This window comes from Balaenoptera musculus, chromosome 1 (genome assembly GCF_009873245.2).
Source record: "Balaenoptera musculus isolate JJ_BM4_2016_0621 chromosome 1, mBalMus1.pri.v3, whole genome shotgun sequence".
In the NCBI taxonomy this organism is placed as follows: Eukaryota; Metazoa; Chordata; class Mammalia; order Artiodactyla; family Balaenopteridae; genus Balaenoptera; species Balaenoptera musculus.
Genome location: NC_045785.1, coordinates 54394350 through 54419912, shown reverse-complemented (window position 1 = coordinate 54419912; position 25563 = coordinate 54394350). Strand labels below are relative to the sequence as shown.

At 34.7% G+C, this 25563-nt stretch overlaps 2 protein-coding genes and 1 non-coding gene across 6 annotated transcripts in view; 2 read left to right on the top strand and 1 right to left on the bottom strand.

The window, feature by feature from the left end:
* EFCAB7 (EF-hand calcium binding domain 7) overlaps window positions 1-12995 on the bottom strand; it is a 49977-nt gene extending 36982 nt beyond the window's left edge. The window contains exons 1-6 of one of the 4 annotated variants that reach the window (XM_036842538.1): window positions 12868-12995; window positions 10610-10797; window positions 3170-3381; window positions 2447-2533; window positions 1683-1878; window positions 1141-1262 (exon numbers count right to left, since the gene is read on the bottom strand). In XM_036842538.1, the coding sequence (XP_036698433.1) occupies window positions 1141-1262; window positions 1683-1878; window positions 2447-2533; window positions 3170-3381; window positions 10610-10796 (804 nt within the window). In that variant the 5' untranslated portion in view covers window position 10797; window positions 12868-12995. Of the gene's footprint in view, window positions 1-1140; window positions 1263-1682; window positions 1879-2446; window positions 2534-3169; window positions 3382-10609; window positions 10798-12717; window positions 12831-12867 lie in introns of those variants that run through there. The other 3 variants (XM_036842520.1, XM_036842548.1, XM_036842528.1) reach the window with 3 other exon arrangements.
* Window positions 12996-13086: 91 nt separating this feature from the next.
* Window positions 13087-25563, top strand: part of LOC118896320 (integrin subunit beta 3 binding protein) — an 86309-nt gene continuing 73832 nt past the window's right edge. The window contains exon 1 of the mRNA XM_036854099.1: window positions 13087-13229. Within this exon, the coding sequence (XP_036709994.1) occupies window positions 13225-13229 (5 nt within the window). The 5' untranslated portion in view covers window positions 13087-13224. The remainder of the gene's footprint in view (window positions 13230-25563) is intronic.
* Window positions 19890-20025, top strand: LOC118887261. The gene has a single exon (XR_005017940.1). It is a non-coding gene; the product is annotated as a small nucleolar RNA SNORA16B/SNORA16A family (small nucleolar RNA).

The following is a 25563-nucleotide window of genomic DNA, read 5'->3' as shown; positions in this document are numbered from 1 at the left end:
TTACACTAAGCAAAATAGCTCGCATACATTACCTTTTTAATGAATATTTGTTGAGCTGAACTAAATTAAAGGAACTGTATTGGTATGTACCCAATTAATAAGAGCATGAAAAAGAGAAAAAGTTTTATTATGGCTTTAATATAACCCATATTAATATTCATTTATATTTTATAAAATTATATTTATTTACACTTTTGAATCAGGTAAGCAACAATTATTTAAGTTGATTTTATTAGTTAGCATTTAATTTAGTTGCAAAATACAGAAAGTTTCCACTGGTGGAAAATAATATTGTTGGAACACTAAATATTGTGTGTGAACATGTTGGACATGCACACCAAATTGCTTAGGGTGTATAGATTCCTAAACAGTCTGAAAAAAGTTCCTTGGAGATAATGTTTTAAAATTTTAATATAGAACAAATGTCACTGTCTAGCAATTTAAAGATATAAGGGACTTCAGAGTTCAATAACAAATACAGAGTTGTTATTTGAAACAAAAATGTAGCTCTTGAGAACAATCAGTTCAGTTTTCTAACAGCAGTTATAGTATGTGGTCATAACCATTTTTCCCCCTTTTACAGAGGTCCCTAGGTACACATTTTTAATGTATCCTAGCAGTTTCCAGTTAATGTTTTATATTTCTGTAGCTATTATTTTCTGTTGAAAGAAAACTAGTAAAGGTTGAGTCTAGAAAGGGAAAGCAAAGGAAGAAGATCAATATTAACACTCTACAAATATTGACTTAGCGAAGTGACTTTGTTGTCTTTCTCTCAAAGGAACTGATATTGAATGAATGATTTATTTATAAGAAACACCTACGAAAAGTATTTGTTAAACAAAACCAAAAAATTGCTTGGCAAAGTACATAATTGCATAATCTATTCATCAAGTTCAAAAATTGAAGAGTCATCATTTTTAAACTGAAGACCATTTAATAATATTCTTGTCCATCATTTTCACTTCAAATTTATTAAAACTGGCTTATAGGTAGAAATGCTACAATCCACAAAAAACCTCAAAGAATTACTTCATAAACTTTACTTGTTCTCTGTAAACACCAAAAAGTTATTAATAAACTTAATGTCAAATTTGTTTTCAGAAAAAGTCATACCATACCTATTCATTTAAAATACTATACCTTTATTGAGTTTGGCTCAGTTAACTTTGAGTTTCGGTTACTATTAGCACCCATGGTAATTGTGAAAGAAACAGATGTTCTGAACTCTCTAGTTGTTGTCAGTAAAGAACTCCTGGTGTCTCCTGTAACAAGTAATAGTTATTCAGTGTCATATTATGAAAAGCTGTCAATAAGAAGTCTGTTTCTAAACACAGTGTAGAATGAAAGGACTATGTATTAATTTCATCTCTTTGTTCTTCCTATTGAAATAAACTCAAAAGTTTTATATTTATCAGACTTTAATGGCTCCTAATTTCTGATCTACTAATAAGATTCTTTATTTCAATCTGTCATCTTTTAGCCTGAAATTTTAGTTTTAATAAAATATAATGAGCAAAGCCAAGTCAAGTTCCAAAATAAAATTTTACTTCAATAGATTTTTATAGCTAAGTGAGTCTAGAAACAGTAGCTAACAAAAGTTTGTTTTATCACTGATAAGCTAAGATGGAAAGAAAAATTTATCTGAATATGATCCTTAATTCTTGAACAAGAAAAGTAAATACCTTTATTTGAGAATGACTCCTGATCAGTTTTTCTTATGATTCTGGGTGATGGTTTTGGTACTGGTGATGGGTCCCTTTCAGGGGACCCTTCCATGTGGCTTCCAAACTGTTGATGCCTCAGTTTACTGTCAACCTCCAATTTTTCTAGCGTAGTTTTGAGACATTGTTCATTGGTTGTCATATATAATTTACAAAACTACGGGAAGCAAGTACTCCAGTGAGTAAAACATTCAATCATACGTTTGGGAGGAGAAAGAAAATGCACGTTAGTAGGCAAGGGATAGACTGATAGATGGAATATATTTCCTATTGAACTAGGTTACTCATTTTATTTTCTTGAATCAGATTGACCACCCTCAAGTGACCTAGTGAAATGCAGCCATGATTCAATAAGGAGGCCATAGCCTGAGTGAAAATAAAATGTTACACAAAGAAAGGTGATTTATTATTATTTTTTTATGACATGTGCAGACTTGCATTTGTTCTAAATAATTTTTATGATTCTTCCACTCCCGAAGAGGCATATTTCAAAGAAGAGTGTGTGTGTGTGTGTGTGTGTGTGTGTGTGTGAGCACATGCATGTATTTTAACTTCGTTACATTATTTTTAAGGTAGTCATCAGATTACAATTGTGGGACTGGAGAGATTAAATTTCAAGTACAATTAGTACATAATATATCATTGTCAATATTTAAAAGATGTGTGCCTTTAAAAATACTTCTCCTATACAGTAAGCAAATTTACATCAGTATGAGCTTATGTACCTTGATGTAGTCAAATCTGCCATCAGCATTTACGTCAGCCAAATTTATTACGGCATTTACTTCTTCTCGAGTCATCTTCTCACCTCTCTGGGAAAAAAAGATTTATTTTAAAGCAACATGACTATCACTTTGTTATGCATGGGGAAAGTGGAAATTAATTTTAATCTTTTCTACAAGTAAATTTGAATATATGGTTTCATTAAAAATCTCAGAATGAGTATTATGTCAAGCAAAAATGAACCTATTATATGAAATAAAATTTTACAATTTTATTAAATTGTGTAAAAGTTTGCTGAATTTCAGTTTGCTAAATTTCAACAATATATATCATAGATTCAGTAATAATTACTATTAAATTCAGAGTAACAATACTTTCTCATGCTGTACCAAGAAACAGAATGGTTTCTGAATCTCATTTATACTTTAGTTCTCTTTTACTTATCACATATGAACCTATCACTGATTTACAAAGAGTTCTGGCAGGAAAGAATTGCAAAGGAGCACAAGAGGATTACAACACAGGCTCAATTTTATGCTTTATCTTTTATTTATAAAGCACCTTTCATCCAGAAGGATCTTTAAGTACTTTACAGACAACATATATGTGATTCATTTCACCTGCCAGTGAAATAGTTATTTCTGATGTGGACTTTGGTAGCCAAAGCTAGATTCCAAGTTGTTCTGCAAAACATGCATATTACAAAACTGTTTTACAGATCTTACCTTTGTTAGAAGTTTATAAAGATCAGTGTGTAAAATAGAGCCATCATCATTTACATCTAATTGCTTAAATGATTTTAGTAATTCTGCTTTGGAAGTAGGTTTTTCCTTTCTTAAAATTAAACAAAAATCATCAAAATTCAGTTTGGCAGTTTGAGGAGTCCAATACTTATTAATGGTCTTTTGGGATGGATTTCTTCCTGCATGCTGAAGAGCTGCCCAATAAAACAAGTATTATTTGTTACAGTAACATTTGGAATTGGTATTTAAGTGCATTTTAAAAAAATCATTATATACTACAATATTATACAAAAGTACACACATACCAATACATTACCTTTGATGTTGATAATCTAGTGCTATCAATGTATGCCTGACTTTCAAAAATGACAATATACATATATGTTACCAGCTAAAGATTCTCAAATATATTAAAATGCCAGAATTAAATAGATTTTTCCTATTCTGATAGTTGGTTCTCATCTTACATAGTTTAATTAACTGACAATATCTGAGTTACCTCATAAGAGTGCCTGGAGAAAAGAAAAAGATTTAAAAACAACCATTCACTTAATTGTTTTGAGGACATAGGAATAAAAAAAAGCATAAATTATTACTTTTTCTGGCTCAACAAATATCTTAATGAAATGAGTAAATCATTAGTTTGAGAATATCGCTGACAACAAGTCATTATATCTAAAATGTTCATCACTGCCAGCTATTAGTTTCAAGAACATGAATCACGTCCCAAATGTCAAATACATGCACAAAATGTATCCTACTTGCAGTTACAGCCCTGCTAAAAATCAAGAATGTCAACAAACTTTGAGAGAACTCTATTATAGAGATACAATGGTCAAATTACTTTTCATTTTTAACCAGAACATTTAAAAATAGTCCTATAACCAGTTATTCATAAGACATTCCTATTTTAAAAGCTATGCCCTTATAACTATGAGATGCAAAGAATTACAATGTGAGAAAGGCTTTGTATATTTGCATGTCATATCACACTAAAATATAATGGTTTTAAACAATTGTAGATATTTTGTACAGTTGAATAGGAGTAACTTGGTAATTTGCAAATAGACTAATCTCTTCATATTAAGACTTTAATATCTTAACACTATCTAAAATGATCCAATAGTAAGTTTCCTAAGCACCACAGACAAAATTAACAGAATTTTAAAAGGTGTAACTGTCCTGAATTATACTACAAACTTCTATTATAAAACCTTATATTGGATATTTCCCACTATCTTAGGTGAGATTTCACAAGATCTATGCATTGTCAATCACCATTAAAAATTGATAACCTAGATATTCTACAATTTAATGTAATAAGGAATAATATATAAAAAACAATTTAACTAAAGAAATATCCTCAAGGAAACAGAAACCAGATCAAGGCAATAAAATGCAGACATTTGTGAGTCCATTATATTGAACATTCATTGTACACAAGAATAATATGAGGTGATTTTTTATTTTTAAAGATATAAGCTTCTTGGTTCCTAAGAAGTTTTATAATCTAAATAGTAAGTCCACACCTTAAGTGTAAAGTTGCTACTTGTGGTCAAGATTTATGGTTAATAACATATTAGAAGTTAATGGACTAAGATAAATGTTCCCATCTTCCAGATTATGCCAGTGCATTGTACCTAGATAACATAAACTTTGGCAAAGAAACAGAAACAAGATCATCAACTAGAGGTGACTCTCAGAGTTACCAAAAGTTACAGCTATAGCAATTGCCATCTTCCATTCACCTAGAAAGCCTTTGTGGAAATTTGTAACAGTGGAAATAACATGTTTTTTTAAATTTCCACAAGTTTATTTTGGAAGTAGACAAAAGCCCTAATTACCACGTTGCCCAGGAATAAAAGATAAGTAGTCTGCCTAGTGTATAAGTGGACAATTCCTTAATTCATCTATCAAGATAATCACAAAAAGGGCATATGTGTTTTAGGATTCCATCCCCAGTCAGCCTCCTCCCTTTAAAATCTGGGAATACAAGTAGGACCTAAATGAAGTTGTGATTTAAAGTCAAAAGTCCATGTGAAAAAAATGGTATTTTCTGTCCAGCTCTGGAAAAATAGATGTGTAACTCTTTCCCACAAGTGGCAGCTCAAATGCTTGTTGCTATCTTCAATAACAAAATATTTTTAAAATATTTTTAAAATTACTGTTGTCTAAAAGAACAACTTTCTCAGAATAAAATTATTTTTGCCAAAACCTGTATTAACTAAACATTCCCATATCTAAGAAATAGGTACTATACTAGCCTAACTTTAATCTTTAGTTTTAGAATTAGTTGGAGCTCATTATGAAGTCCAATAACAGTGAAAACACAATGTAATTGTAGATGTTTAAAGGTTTACACCAAAATACTGATCTTCTGCCAGGGTTTACTTTAAGCTTTGACATGAGTTTATAATACCTGTATTATTTGTAAGCTGGGAAAAAAAGGAACTCTAAAGTTCTCTTTGACTTTCCATTTCCAAATAAGATAAAGTACTGCTTTATCCTATTTCAAAATGGAATGTCAAAGCACATGTATGTGCATAAGTGGCAGAAGGTTATAGACGAAAGGCATAAAAGTTTAAGAAAGAGACATCACTGGTTCACACAACCAGTTTTTTAAAATCTAGATTATCTGAAATCAATCATTACAATTTTACAAAGAATATTCCACCATAAAATCAAAAGTTGAAGAGATGAACACTACATTATTATCCTCCCAGATAATTCTATACGACTGATAACACCTTAGTAATACATACTCATTGATTTAAACTAAATGCCATAGTAGCAGAAAGCATGTTAAACTTTTAAACTTTGTAGATTCATGATCTCAGCCAATATTCAAAAGAATAGAGAGAAAAAACTAAAATTATAGTTTATAATAAAATATAAATTTTAATCTTTTCAATTTTTATATTTCCCAAAATGGGTTTCCTCAAATAGATATCTTATTGCATATAAATCCAAGACACTGTTGCAAGAATATGTCAGATTTTTTATTTCAGGAAACTGTTTCTAAAGTTGGCAAAAAAACTCAGTTTTTCTACTCATAAAGTTATTAGCCTTGATGAAACCGACATGAGTATAGTATTATCTGGTATTGTTGTTTCCCACTTTCTTAAGACTAAAGACCTCCAAGTCATTTGACACACCTAGTAAGGACCAAATTCACTAGTTTGGGGGATATCTGCACCAGAAGATTTAAAATATAATGGAAAACACAACCATACAAAATCTATGGGATGCAGAAAAAGCAGTTATTAGAGGAAAGTTCATAGCAATACAAGTCTTCCTCAAAAAACAAGAAAAATCTCAAATAAACAACATAAACTACCACTTAAAATAATTAGAAAAAGAACAAACAAAACCTAAAGTCAGCAGAAGAAAGGAAGGAAGAAAGATCAGACAGGAAATAAATAAAACAGAGCTTAAAAAAAAAACACAATAGGAAAAGTCAATAAAACCAAAAGCTGGTTCTTTGAAAGAATAAACAAGACTGACAAACCTCTGGCCAGGCTCACCAAGAAGAAGAGAGAACACAAATAAACAAAATAAGAAATGAAAAAGGAGACATAAGAACTGATACTGCAGAAATACAAAAAAACCACATGGGAATAGTATGAACAATCATATACCAACAAATTTGACAACCTAGAAGAAATTGACAAGTTTCTAGAAACATACAGCCCACCAAAATTAAATCAAGAAGAAATAGATAATTTGAACAGATGGATCACTAGAACTGAAATAGAATCTGTAATTTAAAAACTCCCTACAAACAAAAGTCCAGGAGCAGATGGCTTCACAGGCAAATTCTACCAAACATACAAAGAAGAACTTATACCGATCCTTCTCAAACTCTTTCAAAAAGTTGAAGAGGAGGGAACACTCCCAAGGTCATTCAATGAAGCCACCATCACCCTGATACCAAAACCAGACAAAGACACCACCAAAAAAGAAAATTGCAGGCCAATATCTTTGATGAATATAGATGCAAAAATTCTCAACAAAATATTAGCAAACCAAATCCAACAATGCATAAAAAAGATCATACACCACGACCAAGTGGGATTCATCCCAAGTTCACAAGGATGGCTCAACATATGCAAATCAATCCATTTTGTTTATGATACACCACATAAACAAAAGAAAAGTCAAAAACCACATCATCATCTCAATAGATGCAAAAAAAGCACTTGACAAAATCCAACATCCATTCATGATAAAAACTCTTACCAAAGTGGGTATAGAGGGAACATATCTCAAAATAGTAAAAGCTATTTATGACAAACCCACAGCCAATATAATACTCAATGGTGAAAAATTAAAAGCCTTTCTGCTAAAATCTGGAACAAGACAAGGATGCCCACTCTCACCACTTCTCTTCAACATAGTATTGGGAGTCCTAGCCACAGCAATCAGACAAGAAAAAGAAACAAAAGGTATCTAAGTTGGAAGGGAAGAGGTAAAATTGTCATTATATGCAGATTATATGATATTATAGATAGAAAACCCTAAAGACTCCACACAAAAACTACTAGAACTGATAAACAAATTCAGCAAGATAGCAGGATACAAGTTTAACATACAGAAACTGGTTGCATTTCTTTACACCAACAATGAAATATCAGAAAGGGAATGTAAAAAACAATACTTTTTAAAATCACAACCCAAAAAATAAAATATTAGGAATAAACCTCACCAAGGAGGTGAAAGATTTATATGTTGATAACTATAAAGCATTAATGAAGGAAACTGAAGATGATTCAAAGAAATGGAAGATATCCCATGCTCTCGGACTGGACGAATTAATATTGTTAAAATGGCTATACTACCCAAAGCAATCTACAGATTTAATGTGATCCCTATCAAATTCCCATGACCTTTTCCACAGATCTAGAACAAATAATCCTAAAATTCATATGGAATCATAAAAGACCCAGAATTGCCAAAGCAATGCTGAAGAAAAAAAACAAAGCAGGAGACATAGCCATCCCAGACCTCAGACAGTACTACAAAGCTACAGTAATCAAAACAGTGTGGTACTGGTACAGAAACAGACATATGGACCAATGGAACAGAATGGAGAGCCCAGAAATAAACCCACACACCTATGGTCAATGAATCTTTGACAAAGGAGGTAAGAATACACAATGGGAAAAAGACAGTCTCTTCAGCAAGTGGTGTTGGGAAAGTTGGACAGCTGCATGTAAATCAATGAAGTTAACACACCGTCTCACCATACACAAAAATAAACTCAAAATGGCTTAAAGACTTAAACATAAGACATGACTCCATAAAACTCCTAGAAGAGAACACAGGCAAAATATTCTCTGACATAAATTGTACCAATGTTTTTTTAGGTCAGTCTCCCAAGGCAATAGAAATAAAACCAAAAATAAACAAATGGGACCTAATCAAATTTACAAGCTTTTGCACAGCAAAGGAAACCACCAACAAAATGAAAAGACAACCCACAGAATAGGAGAAAATATTCGCAAATGATGCAACTGACAAGGGCTTAATTTCCAAAATATACAAACAGCTCATACAACTCAACAATGAAAAAACAAACCACCCAATTGAAAAATGGGATGAAGACCTAAAGAGACATTTCTCCAAAGAAGAAATACAAATGGCCAATAGGCACATGAAAAGATGCTCCACATCGCTAATTATTAGAGAACTTCAAATCAAAACTACAATGAAGTACCACCTCACGCTGGTCAGAATGGCCATCATTAAACAAATAATAAATGCTGAAGAGGGTGTGGAGAAAAGGGAACCCTCCTACACTGTTGGTGTGAATGTAAAGTTTGTGCAGACACTGTGGAAAACAGTATGGAGGTTCCTCAGAGAACTAAAAATAGGGCTTCCCTGGTGGCGCAGTGGTTAAGAATCAACCTGCCAATGCAGGGGACATGGGTTCAAGCCCTGTTCCGGGAAGATCCCACATGGTGCAGAGCAACTAAGTCCGTGTGCCTAACTACTGGGCCTGCGCTCTAGAGCCTGCAAGCCACAACTACTGAGCACACGTGCCACAGCTACTGAAGCCTGTGCACCTAGAGCCCATACTCCACAACAAGAGAAGCCACCGCAATGAGATGCACGTACACTGCAACAAAGAGTAGCTCCCACTCACTGCAACCAGACAAAGCCTGCGCACAGCAACAAAGACCCAACGCAGCCTAAAATAAATAAATTTATTTATAAAAAAAGAAAACTAAAAATGGAATTACCATATGATCCAGTAATCCCACTTCTGGGCATATATCTAGACAAAAACTATAATTCAAAAAGATACATGCACCCCTATGTTCATAGCAGCACTATTCACAGCAGCCAAGATATGAAACAACCTAAATGTCCATCGAAAGATGAATGGATAAAGAAGATGTGGTACATATAAACAATGGAATACTACTTAACCATAAAAAGAACAAAATAATGCCATTTGCAGCAACAAGGATGCAACTAGAGATTATCACACTAAATGAGAAAGAGAAAGACAAATACCATATTATATTACTTATATGTGGAATCTAAAATATGATACAAATGAACCTACTTTATGAAACAGAAACAGAATCACAGACATAGAGAATAGACTGGTGCTTGCTAAGGGGGAGGAGGGTGGGAGAGGGCTGGACTGGGAGTTTGAGATTAGCAATTGCAAACTGGTATATATAGAATAGATAGACAACAAGGTCCTACTGTATAGGACAGGGAACTATATTCAATATCCTGTGATAAACCATAATGGAAAAGAATATGAAAAAGAATGTATATATATAGCTGAGTCACTTAGCTGTACAGCAGTAATGAACACAACATTGTAATTCAACTCTACTTCAATAAAAAATAAACTAAAAAAATATAATGGAAAGAAGCAAAAAAAGATCAACTCTCTCTAACTCTCACCCCTAAAGAGCAGGACAAAACCCAGAATTCTTAATTTTCTTTTAAAATTTCACTTATTTCTTAATACTACTCTTTCACAGTCACTCAACCATATATATATATATATATTCCCTTAACATTTTCCCCAGTGTAGGTCAAATTCAGACTAGTGATTCAGTTGCCAGAAGTGTTTTAATTCTATCATTATAAATGTTAAAGTACCAACATAAGAATTCATGAATCTTAAAGTATGAAGATAAGAATTTAAAAAATGTTTTTAAGCAAGTAATTGATGGAAGCTTTAAAAATACTAATCTAGTCTATTTGAACACTGAAAGTTTTATTTTGAACCTCTTAGACGATGTAGCTATATAAAATGGCACAATAGCATAAGGTAGTTCCACTGCTCAAGCTTAACTAAGAAACTGGAATGATTCAACAATGTAATTCTAATTGCAGTCTTTCTGATCTATTAGCTTTCAACAAATAAGGCAAGCTACTTAAGTTAAAAAAAATTACCTAAGCAAAGTTGATCTTTAGAAATAATGTTATCTAAGCTGCTTTTGAAAACAGTTAAGTAGGCAGCTCTACAATTCATATAAAATATCTCCTCTTCAGTTAGTGGAAATTTCTTTGATCGAGGACTCTCTGAAAGCGTTGATTTCTGACTGGAGAAAGCTGCATCACTTCCTGGACTGATGGCCATTCTATTAGAAAATAATTTAAAATTTTATTTTAGTCAATGTTAATCCTAAAATGCAAGTGTCACTTTGCCTTTCAAACTGGGGCAGGGGGGAATCAAGACATCAAGGTTTTTATATGTGGAAAAAAGCTGTACATTATAATATGCATACAGTTATATTATCATATGTTAAGCTAGAATAAGCCTTTGGCAGTTGCTTTCTAAATATATATATACAAGAGAGCCAAAAGAACAAAGCCAAAACAAAGGTGTAACATAAATACAAAAGAAGAATCACAGGGCAAAGGAAAAGCATGCATCTATTCTCTCAAAATTAGAAGACAGTCAGTTGAGACTCTTCATAGGGTTGTAATGAGGATTAAGTAAATTAACACATGTGAAGCATATAGAACAGTGCCTGGCACATAATAAGTGCTAAATAAACTGTAGATAGAGTGAATCGCCACCATAATGAGAATTTGACTATAATGTGATTGGCAGTTGGCATCCATCTCCACAGCAGCATCAACCAGGTCATTTCACTAACATCTCAGTAATTCAGCCCCACATTTTAAATGACTGAATTTTAAAAATCCAGTCATTTATAGCATTATCCTGAGGTTTTACTGTGTTCCACTACTACCAATAATAATGTTAATAATAATAATAATAATTTGGGGGGTTTATATAGCACCTCTGCTCATAAGAGCTTAAAGAACTGTCATACATCTTGATTTATACCTACTACAGTGGTCAGGTATTTTTTGCCCGTTTTACAGATAAGGAAATTGAGAGACAGAGATGTCATCCAGCTAATAGTAAGTAGCAAAAGGCAGTAAATTTCAATAACAGTTTCTTCTTTTTTTAATGTGAATGAAGGCTTCTTGTACAACAGTTACTATGAGGCCCTAAATTGTGCTGGAGGTCTAACAGCTTGCAACATTATTTTACCCAGCTCTGACTTCTAAAAATACATTCCAACCTAATAAATTGAATATTTCAAGTTTAACAATAAGACGACACAGGTAGGGTCCCCTTCAGGACTCATTGGATTCTTACTCAGGAGGCCTAAATCACTTGCACCTTCTTGAATTATATAGGTCTTTTACACTTGGGAAAGAAAGATAATAATCGCTTATCATGGATGAAGTACCCTATTTATAATACACAGACCGCCTGCCTGACACTTTCATCTTACACCAGATTTAGAAGGACCCCACAGGGATGCGGTGTCACAGTCTGGTTACTGCAAATTGGTATCACTATAATTAAGCATCACAGTTCTAAACACATACGCATGCACGCATCTCCTCACAAATGTGAAAGAAAACTGTTCCAATAAGGAAGGGAGAATGAACGTTCGTTTTGCAGCCAGCAACTTAAAAATGTAAATATTTTTTTAAGATTGTCCTCAAATGCTCTTTCCAAATAAGGTGACTCCCTCACGTGGAAATTCCATGTGTGATACGTTCCAGAATGCTATTTTTTCCCTCTCTGTAACGAGAGACTAAACTGAAGCTTAAATATATAATTAAATATATAATTGCGCCCCTCAGGCTTGGAAACCTCCTGCATCTAAAACTCCAGCCCAAGACCAAGACAAGGGCCTAGAGAGTACATTGCAGCGAACCGCTCCATAAATAAGCAGCCACACAATAGCAAGAAAAATAAACTGTGAACAAGCGCCTAAGGCTTCTAAAGGGCCAAGGGAAAACAGCCATCCGGTCGCCGTCCCTACACAGTAACATACGTTCACAGCTGATATCCGGCAACATCTATTTTTGTATTCCTCTGGGAATAAAACTGCATTTATATGTACATTTTTAAGTACAGACACGGAGCAACTGTACTTATGACAGAGAGGTAAAAGATGCAGGTGGAGAAAGAGAAGCCTAACAGTGACGAACGGAGCGGGCGAAGAGACAGATAGCGAGCTGCTTGCTACCTAACTGCAGGTCACAAACGAGGAAGCGCAGCCAATGCTCCTCACGGATTCCGCAATCCTCTCACAGCGGCCGGACGGTCCTTGGCCTTCTTTTAATTACCATGGCAACTGCACCTCTCCGCTACCGGAAACAAGATACGGAGTACCTACCCAAATGGTCCGGCTAGAAATCTAGGGATAGTTACTCCAGAGCCAACGGAGATGGCTCTGCCTCTCTTCTACCGGGGGCCTTCTGGTCAGAGTCGTGAGAGAGGGTCCTGCGTTGCCCTGGCAGTGACTGAGAGCTGTCCTAGGCGTAGACTGTCCTCCCCCCTTCCCGGCATACACTGGGATCCCTTGTCGCTGGGGGAGTGTTTCCGGCGGGCCGCGTGGAGTGTGGCACAGCGTCGAGTCACCGTTCGCCCGCGCTTTTCAGGCTTCAGTGTTTCCCTCCCAAGGTTCTCTGTTTTCGTAAGAGGTTGCTCAGTGGTTTTATCCAGCGACAGGGGTGCGTCCCTGAATGTCGAAATGCCGTAAGTATCTCCTCCCCGGGTGTTGCTGTGTTTGGGCCCCTCTGTGAGCAAGAAGATATTATGTAGCCCAATAACCTTTTCTGTTTTCCCACTTTTCCTACTTTTTCTTTATCTTTTCCTCCGACAGTTCCTAGTGCTTGGTTCCCTCAACCTACGTCTGCTTCCCTTCCAGCCTTACTTATCCGGTAGTATTTGTCCACTTTAGTTCTGATTCCACAAGGCTTCTGACAGATTTTATAGGCTGTGGGTTTTATTTAGTGATGTATTGCTTGAAATAATTTCAAATATGGTTAACATACCGAGAATAGGACAGGGTAGATTGCATCACGCCGTATAATTTGATAAAGCCATTTAATGCCTAGATTAGTGTCGTGAGCTCATATAAACTTGTGGCAGAACTCATGGACCGGGTCCCAAGAGACCTGAACGCCAGCTCTCAAATGAGGAAGCATAGTCAATTCTGTAAAGAGCTGTCCAACGTTGAGCGAGTCACTTAATCACCTCCGGGCTTCAGTTTTCTTGCTTATCACTGCCCAATAGAGCCTTTTTTTTTTTTTAAGCTCCGTAAAGAACTTTTTTTTGGGGGGTGGGGGTGGGGATAATATATAACACATGAAATTCTCTGGCTGCCTCTTTGTCCCCAGGCTGATTTAGGTACCCTTTCTTGCGTGCTTCTAGAGTAACTTATTTCTCTGTCACATTCAGGTTTGAGCAAATGCAGAGTAACACAGGGTGGGAGGAGGGACATCTGTATCAAATAGGAATTGACATGAAAGTGGAAAGATTTGCAGAAATAATAACCTACATTTGTTGAATGTTTAATTATGATTTGGATACTGTGTTTAGCAATTTCCCTACATTTTCTCATTGAATCTTAAAAAGGACCTTGGGAGGTAGGCGCTGCTGTTATCTCTACTTTCCAGATTAGGGAACTCAGCACCTAATATGGTGTCCTACACACAGGTATCAATAAATACATGTTTCACTTATACCCTTAAAAGGTATGGATTATTAAAGAGGTTTTCCTTTCCCCAAAATGAAGCAAAAAGACTTGCCTCACTACTCTTGCACTAGAAGAATAACCCAGTTAGCACTTATACAAAGCTGTGAGGAAAGTGTAACAAAGTCCCTGCCAAATAGGAATACAATGGAAACTCGTGTGTGTTTGCTTAACAAGTAGTGATACTTTCTGAACTATGCTCCTGTTCTGCTGTAGATAGTAGGGAACCCCAAGAAAACTTAAATGGGGACCTTTTGGACAACTGTTTTCTTAACATATTAACAGGTACATGTTATATTAGGAGTGTCTGCAGTAATTATATTTTGGAAATGAATACATAACCTTAAAGTTGAGGTTGACATCTTAAATATATAGCGACTTCACTGAGTTTATTTTGGCAAAGTGATTTAAGACCAAATTAATGGTTAAATAATGCAAAAGTATTTTAGTAGAGGATCTCCACAATTGTTAGTAAACTTTTATTTTTCAATGTGGTTAAACTGCAGGGTCACAAATGGTGGTGCAAAAAGTCATCTTGGCACGTTACATGTGAAAGTGGTATGGTTTTTAAGTGATGTTGAGATGTTGACTTTTTGGTACTTGGTATTTTGGGTATTGGATTGTGTGATCTACCTCTTTTCTAATTTCTTTAAACCTTGACAGGAAAAAAATATAATGAGTGTGGAAATATACATGGCCTAAATTAATCTAAAATGAATAATAAACAATAAATATCCAATACCAATAGAGTGGATGGATGAATCTTAAAAATATACTGGGTGAATGAACCAATTTGTAGAAAACTACATATAGCATATCATCTTTATAAAGCTTAAGAACAAGCAAAAAAATTTTAATTTGGGATTCTGTATATGTATGATAAGATTATTAAGGGAAGAAAAACAGGGAAAGATAAATACAAAATTTAGTTTAATGGTTGCCTTCTCGGGAAAGCAGACGTAATAGAGAAGGAGCATACAGGTGTACCCATCCATATTGGTAATGATCTAGTTCTTAAACTGTGTGGTGAGTTTATGGGTGTTTATTTTCTTATTATGCTTCATAACTTGATCATTATACATGTATTCTTTAGTATGCATCAAATACTACTTAAAATGTTTTTAAAGGATTTAGAGATTACTTATCTTGAACTAAATTCTCAATAAGTATAGTTTTCTCTGCCTTCTCTTTGTTTCTATAAGGCAGATGCTATCTTGGAACTGGGAAAACAAATGAATTGGATAAATGCTATTCCTGGTTTCATTAGGCTAATCATCATCCCTTTCAAATTTGCTCCTCCTCTGTGTACATTATAAAATTAGTGGCATCATCATTTCTCTATCTAGGTTGAAACCTTGATTTAAAATTTTATTTTATTTTTATTTTTTGGATTTGAAGACTTTGAAATGAGACAAACCAGGGTTTGAATCTTGGTTCTGCTACTTTACCAGCTTTGTGACCCTTAGATTGTTACTCAGTGAGTTCATGGATTAGTATAGTTACTCATTAAATAGTAATTGAATTATAAAGTTGCTGCTTGTAAGATATTTCATCTTTATAGATAAATTTCACACCATGTTTATATTTACATAATACTAAAGTCAAACATACTTTTGTAATAGCTCTTTCTGTAAATAATCAAATCCCCTTCTAGTGCTTTTTCCCCCCTTATATTTTTTCCTTTATAAAGGTTCCTAGTATCACTTGCTTAATCTTTCTAATTAGTGTGAATTATCATGCTAATTCAGCTAAGGACATTCCATCTATTCCTGTAAGAGTTAATTTTATTCTGTTCCAAGCTATAGACTGAATTAAGGTTATAAAGTTGGAACAGCTTTAGTGTTGGAGGAAACGGTTAACAGTATTTCTGTGGGGTCCATTCTGATGATGTATTCATAAAAATCTGAGAGTTTTCTGAGAGAACTTTAAAATACGCTTTATTTTCCTTGATAAAAGAAAATGAATATAAGAATATTCTGGGTCTGATAAGCTATTTTATTGCACCTATTTGGGTTTGTAGTCATGCTGGTGATAGCGCCAAGTACATGATTTTTATTGTTGTGGGGGGTGAAATGATGTGTCAGGTTAAGTAAAAGTTAACCATTTAATAAACACCCGTTGAATCATAGTAGATATTCAAAGTTCTATTAATTCATTTACTTTAAAAGTATAGTACATTTTAAAAGAAGACTGAAGTTGTTAGTACTTGCTTTAAGTATGAAAAACATGAATTTTAAATACAATTCTTTCCTGCTTGTAAAAGTCAGCAAAAAAAGTAAGGACAGAAATGAGGAAGCTATAGTACAGCCTTGTAATAGTGACATGAGGGACTCCCCTCATATGGCAGACAAGAATCTCTCAGACTCTATCAGTCAAAAGCAACTTGACCCTGCATAAATCATATTTTTTATTGCATCCTTGGACTTGGAGGAAGTTAAATCTCAAGGGGTGAAACAAAAATAGCCAAAACCAGATCTGTAATCAGTAAGCACAGATGAAAGGCAGATTGCCCTGAATATAAATACTGATATCCATGTTGTGCTTGATAGACTAAGCCTTGGGCTATAGGCAAGGTAAGGAAGTTAAACTTGAGACTACATTTAAGCTGGGAAGGGAGCTAAAATGATCCCTAGTTGGTATGGATCCCTTGGCTAGTAATGAAATTAAATGTACATCTTTGGAGGAAGCATCCTCAATTTAGGCCCCTACTTTTTTCACAGGTTAAGATCAACCAAATATCCAAAATCTAGATAAACAAACATAAAAGGAAACAAACTACCATGAGTGAAAGTTAAAACACATAGTAATCAACGGATTTAGATCCCAAAGACTTTACAAAATGGAATTATCGGAGATACAATATGAAATAATTGAACAGAATACTTAAATAAAAAGTTGAATCACAAAAATTAGCAAGTAATGAGACTACCCAAAATGACCAGGCAAATTTTAAACTAGGATGATTAAAATGTTTAGAAACAAAAAATATATAATTGTTGAAATAAAAGCTCAGTAGATGGACTTCAATGTTACAGTAGATTGTGTTGAACTGAACCTTCCATAGATAACAATTTTAAACTCTGGGCAAAATATTAAAAGTAATTTCTTGAAGGCACTGGAAAGCAACCATACTAGGTAGAAATTGGAGGGGAGTTGACCCTTGAAAGAAGGGAACTACAATGTGCAAAGTTTGCATTTATATTGTTTTATCCAAGGGCAGTCCATATGATGTAGTACAGCTAGAACTCAACGAGAAAGCTCCAGTTTTACTTGTTTGAAGAGTTGGGTTAAGAGCTTGGGATTCCCAGAATTGCTGGCAAGTAAAGGGAAAATCCTAAAAAGAGGGTAGCCCCAAAATCTGGTTATAAACTGCCAGAATCCTTGATGGATCCCTTAACTGCACATGGATTAGGGATTCTCCATGAAGCCTGGCAGGAAGCAACAGCTGGGATGCTGAAAGAATTGAACAGTGATTTCAGCTGCTGTCCATCACTGGGGAGACAGATTTTATAGTTTGAGTTTATTCAAGTTAAATGCCTGCTAGAACAAAACAACACTGTTAAGAGTAAGAAAGCAGAATTCAGAGTCTCGATGTCATATCGTCTACAATGTACAAGATGCAATAAAATAATACCAGACAAGCAGAGAAACAAAATATGACTCGTTGAGAGAGAGTCAATTGAAATTGACCCCAAGATGACTTAGATTTTAGAATTAGCAGACAAAGACTTTAAAGCACCTACTATAAATATGTTCAAGAACTTAAAGGGAAAAATAAATGGTCATAATGAAAGGACACATGGGGAATCTCAGAAGAGAAAAAGATGCAATGGAAATTCTGTATTTGAAAAGTACAGTACCTAGAATGAAAATATTTACTGTGTGGGCTTTATAGCGCAAGAAAAGAACTTGAAGATAGAATAATAGAAATGATCTAATTGAAAAAATAAAATACAGAGCCTTAGTGACTTCTGGGACAATATCAAGTGGTCTAATATATGTAAGTAGAGTCCTAGAAACAGAAGAGAATGGGAATGAAATTAAAAATATATGTATTTTAAGAAATAATGGCTCCTAAATTTCTCACTTTTGCTGAAAAACATACAGTACAGATCCAAGAAGCTCAGCAAACTCCAGTTGAGATGAAAAATATGTATATGTTTGTTTATGCACATGTACATATACATGCCATAGTCAAACTGATAAAAATTAAAAATGAAGCAAAAATCTTCAAAGCAGCCAGAGAAAATTGATGCTTTACCTGTAGGGGAAACTATTCAAATGAAAGCTGACTTCTCATAAAAAAACCATGGAGGTCAGAAGACAGTAGAATGACATTTTAAAGTGCTAAAAGGAAAAACACCTCAACCCAGAATTCTATATGTAGACACTATCCTTCAAAATGAAGGTAAAATAATGATATTATCAGATAAAAACAGAATATTTGTCACCAGCAGACCTGCATAGAAGAAATGCTAAAAAAAGTTATTTGAGCTGAAGGGAAATGATATCAAGTACAAATTTATATCTATTTGAAGAATACTGGGAATGGTATATATGTGATAAGATATAAAAGACTATAGTTGTCCATCAGTATCTGTGGAGGATTGGTTCCAGGAGGCCCCACTTATACTAAAATCACACAGATTTTATGCTCAAGTCCCTTATATAAAATGATGTAGTACAATGAAAACAGTTGGCCCTCCGTATCCAAGGGTTTTCTCTCCACAGAGTCAACCAACCATGGATGGAAATCTTGATCCACAGATGTGAAACCCATGAATATGGAGGGTTGACTGTATATTTATTGAAAAAAAATCTGTGTATAAGTAGACCAGCACAGTTCAAACGCATGTTGTTCAAGGGTCAACTGTATATATTTTTTGCTTGTAACTTCTTGAATAGATGTGAGTGTTTAAAGCAAAAATTATAACACTTACTGTGGGTTTTATAACATGTGTATGTATATGTATAACAGTATAGCACAAAGGACAGAGGAAATGGACAGTAACATTGTAAGATTCTTACATTTATGTAAAGTAGTATTGTATTAACTCTAAATGAACTGTGATGTGTTAAAAAGGCATATTGTAATGCCCCAGAGTAACTAATAAAAAATACAAAGAAAAATAATACATAACCCAAAAAATACATAAAAAACAACAGAGGAATTGAAGTGGTATACTGAAAAATGTTTAATCAAAAGAAGGCAGGAAAGGAAGATCAGAGGACTAAAAAACAAATGAGACAGATAGAAAACAAGTAGCAAAATGTAGACCCAACTGTATAATGATTACATTAAGTTTAAGTGCAATAAAGACACCAACGAAAAGGTACAGAATATCAGACTGGATTTAAATATATATAGATTGACGTATATATATGTTTATATGTATATATGTATATATCCCAACTCATTTAATCCTCATAACACTGATACCACCCTAACTGGATACCAAAATACAATAAAAGAATTATAAGAACATTGCTGACCAATGTATTTCATGAACATAGAATCAAAAATCCTCAGCAGAAGATTAGCAAATCTAATTCAGCAGCTGTAAAAGAGACAATACATCATGTCCAAGTAGGATTTATCCCAAGAATGCAGTTTTTTCAATATTTGAAAATCAATTATTGTTTTTAAAAGGAGAATAAAGGATGGTCCTAATCGAAGATGCAGCTGCTTCTACATAACTGCTCTGGTCAAAAAGGAGTCCAAAGTGACAGTTTTCCTTGATGATCACTGTTCTGTTTGCTGTAACTGATCTACAGCATTTCAGGAAAAAGACAGTTCCCATTGTACCTGTCATTTCTCAGCTGTGCCAGCTGAGGGTTGAGCTTTCTGGTGAGTGAGGACTCTGGGGTCATGACAGTGATGGAACACAACAGCCTCAGGACCTGGTTGCCCCAAAGTTTTCCTGGCAGTGTCTGAACTGAAGAATCTTGAAGATACCAGCTTGTTGCTGGAGCTGTGCTTTAGAATAAGATTTGTCTTAAACTGTGATTGTGGCTCTACAGAGTTGGGAAAGAAACGCTATGGGAAGAGGCAAGCTAGGAGAGTACAGGCTCTGTTAGATGGAAACATTGACCTTTGTTGGATTTTTTTTTTTTTTGCTAATATTGGTACTTGGCATATGTGACCAATAAAAGACTCCTGGTTGGATGAATTGATTGATAGATAGGTGAATACATAGATAGGTACATACTATAGAAGATCATATTCATAGTTCTATGAAGAACACACCCATTTATGATAAAATAAAAACTTAGCAAACTAGGATAGAAGGGAACTCCTTCCTATGAAAAACCTACAAATATCATACTCAGTATTGAATGCTTTTTCTAAGATTAGGAACAAGGCAAGAATGTGCCCACTCACAACTTCTATTCAACAAAACACTGAAAAAAAAAAGAAAATGCATAAATGTTGGAAAGGAGAAAGTAAAATTGATGATCCGCTGATGATATGATCATGAACATAGAAAATCCTAAGGAAGCTGCAAAACAATTATTAGAACTATTTAGCAAAGATGCAGAGCACAAAGTCAGTGTACAAAAATCAATTCTATTTCTACATGTTAGCAATAAACACCTGGAAAATGAAGCTTAAGTTTTTCCATTTATAATTATGTAAAAAAAATATAATAAGTTCAACAGAAGACATGGAAGATTTCTACTGTGAAAATTACAAAATGTTGCTTAGAGAACATAAAGATTTAAATAAATAGGGGCATGTATGGATTGGAAGACTATATTAAAATGTTGGTTCTCTCCAATTGATCTTTATTTTTTTAATAAATTTATTTATTTTATTTATTTATTTTTGGCTGCATTGGGTCTTTGTTGATGCTTGTGGGCTTTCTCTACTTGCCGCGAGTGGGGACTACTCTTCGTTGCGGTGCGTGGGCTCCTCATTGTAATGGCTTCTCTTGTTGCAGAGCATGGGCTCTAGGCACACGGGCTTCAGTTGTTGTGGCACGTGGGCTCAGTAGTTGTGGCTCGCGGGCTCTAGAGTGCAGGCTCAGTAATTGTAACTCACGGGCTTAGTTGCTCTGCAGCATGTGGGATCTTTCTGGACCAGGGCTTGAACCTGTGTCCCCTGCAATGGCAGGCAGATCCTTAACCACTGAGCCACGAGGGAAGCCCTCCAATTGATCTTTAGATTCAATGCAATTCCTGTCAATCCTGGCAAACATTTTAAAGAAATAGAAAAACTGATTTCAAAAATTTTATAAAAAGGCTGAGGACTTACAGTAGTCCAAACAATCTTAAAAAAGAAGAATGAAATTGGAGTACATAGACTAACTAGACTTAGTGTGTGTACAAAGTATGTACACTACCTAGACTTAACTATACTGTATAAAGTGGCAATGAAATCAATGTGGTTTGGGCATAATGGCAAATAGATAAAATGGAAAAGAATAAAAAGCCCAGAAGTAGAACCAAACCAAGTACTGAAGTAATTCAGTTGTGGAAAGAGAAATCTTTCCAACTGGTTCTGGAACACCATGTGGAAAAACAAACCAAACAACCTTGACTTCCACCTTATATCATATACAAAACTTAATTTGAGATGTAGCATAGTCTTAAATATAAACAGTAAAGTTTCTGGAAGGAAATACATGAGAATATTGTTACAACATGGGGTAGATAAAATTTTAGGCGAGGTACATAAAGCAACCGTAAAGGAATAAAATTGATAAATCAGACTACATCTAATTTATATATTGTAAATATACGTTTAGAACGTATAAAGAACTCTTGGGACTTCCCTGGTGGTCCAGTGATTAAGACTCTGTGCTTCCACTGCAGGGGGCACGGGTTCGATCCCTGGTCAGGGAACTAAGATCCCACATGCCGCGCGGAGCAGCCAAAAAAAAAAAAATATATATATATATATATATATATATATATATATATGAAGAACTCTTACAACTCAACAGTAAAAAGATAAAAACCTTATTAAAATAATGGTCCAAAGACTTGATCCAATACTTAATAAAAGAAGTTAAGTGAATGGCAAATAAGCATTTTGTTAGACATCAGGGAAGTACAAGTTAAAATTAAATTGAAACACTATATAACACCCAGTAAAATAGCTGTACAGTTGACCCTTGAAGAACATGGATTTGAACTGTGAAGGTTCACTTACATGCCCATTCTTTTCAATAAATGTGTACTACAGTACTGCATAATCTATGGTTGGTTGAATCTGTGGATGTGGAACCAAAGATATAGAAGACCAAGTATAAAGTTATACATGGATTTTTTTTTTTTGATGTGGACCATTTTTAAAGTCTTTATTGAATTTGTTACAATATTGCTTCTGTTTTATGTTTTGGCCTTTTGGCCACGAGACATGTGGGATCCTAGCTTCCCAACTAGGGATTGAACCCGCCCCGCTGCCCTCCGCCCCCCCCCACCCCCGGCCCCACACCGGAAGGTGAAGTCCTAACCACTCGACTGCCAGGGAAGTCCCTATACGTGGATTTTTGACTGCAGGGGGTTCAGCACCCGTAACCCCCCACATTGTTCAAGAGTCAACTGTGTATTCATTTTACATTTTGAGAATACTAGGTGAATAATGAATCTTAGTAAATAGATTTGCTTTGCACAGAAGTATGGGTTAGCACTTCTTCTACTAGTTTCTGTGTGCTCTAGGCTTGAGAGAATAAGTTTATTGCAAATAATGTGAGCTAGGTTTTCACTGTAGGCTGAGGGATTTAAAATATGTTGCCTTTGCATTGGAGGTATCAGTATGAAATCATGGATTTTTAAATATATGTATAAAAATCCAGGTAGATAGAAAAGTATGTGTGTGTGTTTTCTGTTCTAGCTCTGTCCATTGCCTTTAAGCAATGACGTAAGTAGCAATGAACACACCTAGTGCCAAGATTTTGATTTATAAATGCCATTGTCCACTAAAAAGAACCAAGTTTCTTTAAAGCAAAAGCTAATTCCAGTGCTGGAGCAGAGAACATTTTGTGTGAGTGAGTGTGCATGTGCAAATAAGGAAATATAATGAAGTGCTCAAAGAATTACAGGTACATGAGGTACATTGGAGGTAGTGTGAAAGGGGAATGATCCAATTGCCAAATCTGGGACAATTAAGCATCAACATAAATGGTAGGAATTGATTATAATCCATTGGATTAAATAAAATTCCATGATTCTTTAGTGATATAAATAAATGAATAAAGAGAAGAGAAAGGAAAGCTATTCCTTGGAGTGGAATGCTAATTAATAAATATAAATATGATAGGATTAAAAAATCCTCAATGGTTCTTTAAAAGTATTAAGATAAAGTTTGATAGGAAACAAGATATTTACATATAAGATTTCTTATGTATTACATTGGAGAAAACTGGCAGATAACATCTTAATCAATGATCAAAGTACATATCTCACGGGTATTGTGCAAAACCAACATCATGTGCCTCAAGTTATCATGCTCTCAAAAGGATACAGCATCATTTTTGTAATACTTATGGCAAAAAACCCACATAGCCTCATCATGGGAAAATGCCAGATAAACCCAAATTGACAGATATTCTACAAAGATAACTAGACTGTGCTCTTGAAAAATGTCAAGGTCAAGCAAAAGAAAGGTTGAGGAGGAGCTGTTCTAGGTAAGGGGGACTAAAGAGATGGGACAATAAAATGCAATGAGTGATCCAGGATTGGATCCTAGACTTGGCGGTGGGGGAGGGAGGGGGGATTGGCTATAAGGGGCATTTTTGGAGCAAGTTGTAAAATTTGAATATGGACTCTTGATAATAGTATAGTATCAATGATAAATTTCCTGATTTCGATCAGTATGCAAAAATCAGTTGCATTTCTCTATACTAGTAACGAACTACCAGAAAAACAAATTAAGAAAACAATTCTGTTTACAATTGCATCAAAAAAGAATAACATTCCTAGGAATAAATTTAACCAAGGAGGTAAAAGACCTGTACACTGAAGACTATAAGACATTGATAAAAGAAAATGAAGACAGAAATAGACACATATATTCCATTCTCATGGATAGGAAGGATTAACATCGTTAAAATGTCCATACTACCCAAAGCAGTCTACAGATTCAATGCAGTCCTTATCAAAATTCCAATGGTATTTTTCACAGAAATAGAACAAACAATCCTAAAATTTGTATGGAACTACAAAAGACCCTGCATAGCCAAAGCAATCTTGAGAAAGAGCAAAGCAAAGTTTGAAAGCATCATGCTGATTTCAAACTATATTACAAAGTATAAAAATCAAAACAGTATGGTATTGGCATAAAAACAGGCACATAGATCAATGGACCAGAATAGTGACTCCAAAAATAAACTCACACATATATTGTCAATTAATTTACAACAAAGGAGCCAAGAATATACAATACAAAAAAAAAAAAAAAAAAAAAAAAGAATATACAATACAATATGAAGGACAGTCTCTTCAATAGTGTTGGGAAAACTGACAGGCCGATGTAAAAGAATGAAATTGGGGCTTCCCTGGTGGTGCAGTGGTTGAGAATCTGCCTGCTAATGCAGGGGACACGGGTTCGAGCCCTGGTCTGGGAAGATCCCACATGCCATGGAGCAACTAGGCCCGTGAGCCACAACTACTGAGCCTGTGCGTCTGGAGCCTGTGCTCCGCAACAAGAGAGGCCGCGACAGTGAGAGGCCCGCGCACCGCGATGAAGAGTGTCCCCCGCTCGCCGCAACTAGAGAAAGCCCTCCCACAGCAACGAAGACCCAACACAGCCAAAAATAAATAAATAAATTAATTAATTAAAAAAAAAAAACTCTTAAAAAAAAAAAAAGAATGAAATTGGACCCCTATCTTACACCATACACAAAAAATCAACTCAAAATGGATTAAAGACTTGAAGGTAATACCTAAGATCATAAACCTCTTGAAGAAAACATAAGCCATAAGCTCCTTAACATTGGTCTTGGCAATGATTTTTTGGATCTGACACCAAAAGCAAAGGCAATAACAACAAAAATAAGTGGGACTACATCAAAGCAAAAAGCTTCTGCACAGCAAAGGAAATCAACAAAATGAAAAGGTAGTCTACAGAATGGGAGAAAGTAATTGCAAATCGTGTATCTGATAAGGGATTAATATACAAAGAACTCATACAACTCAATAGCAAAAAAAACCCCAAGCAATCCGATTTAAAAACTGGGCAGAGCTAGCTGCTTGTAAATTTTGGAGATTAATCCTTTGTCAGTTTAATCTCCAAAATTTACAAGCAGCTCATGCAGCTCAATATCAAAAAAAAACAAACAACCCAATCCAAAAATGGGCAGAAGACCTAAATAGACAGTTATCCAAAGA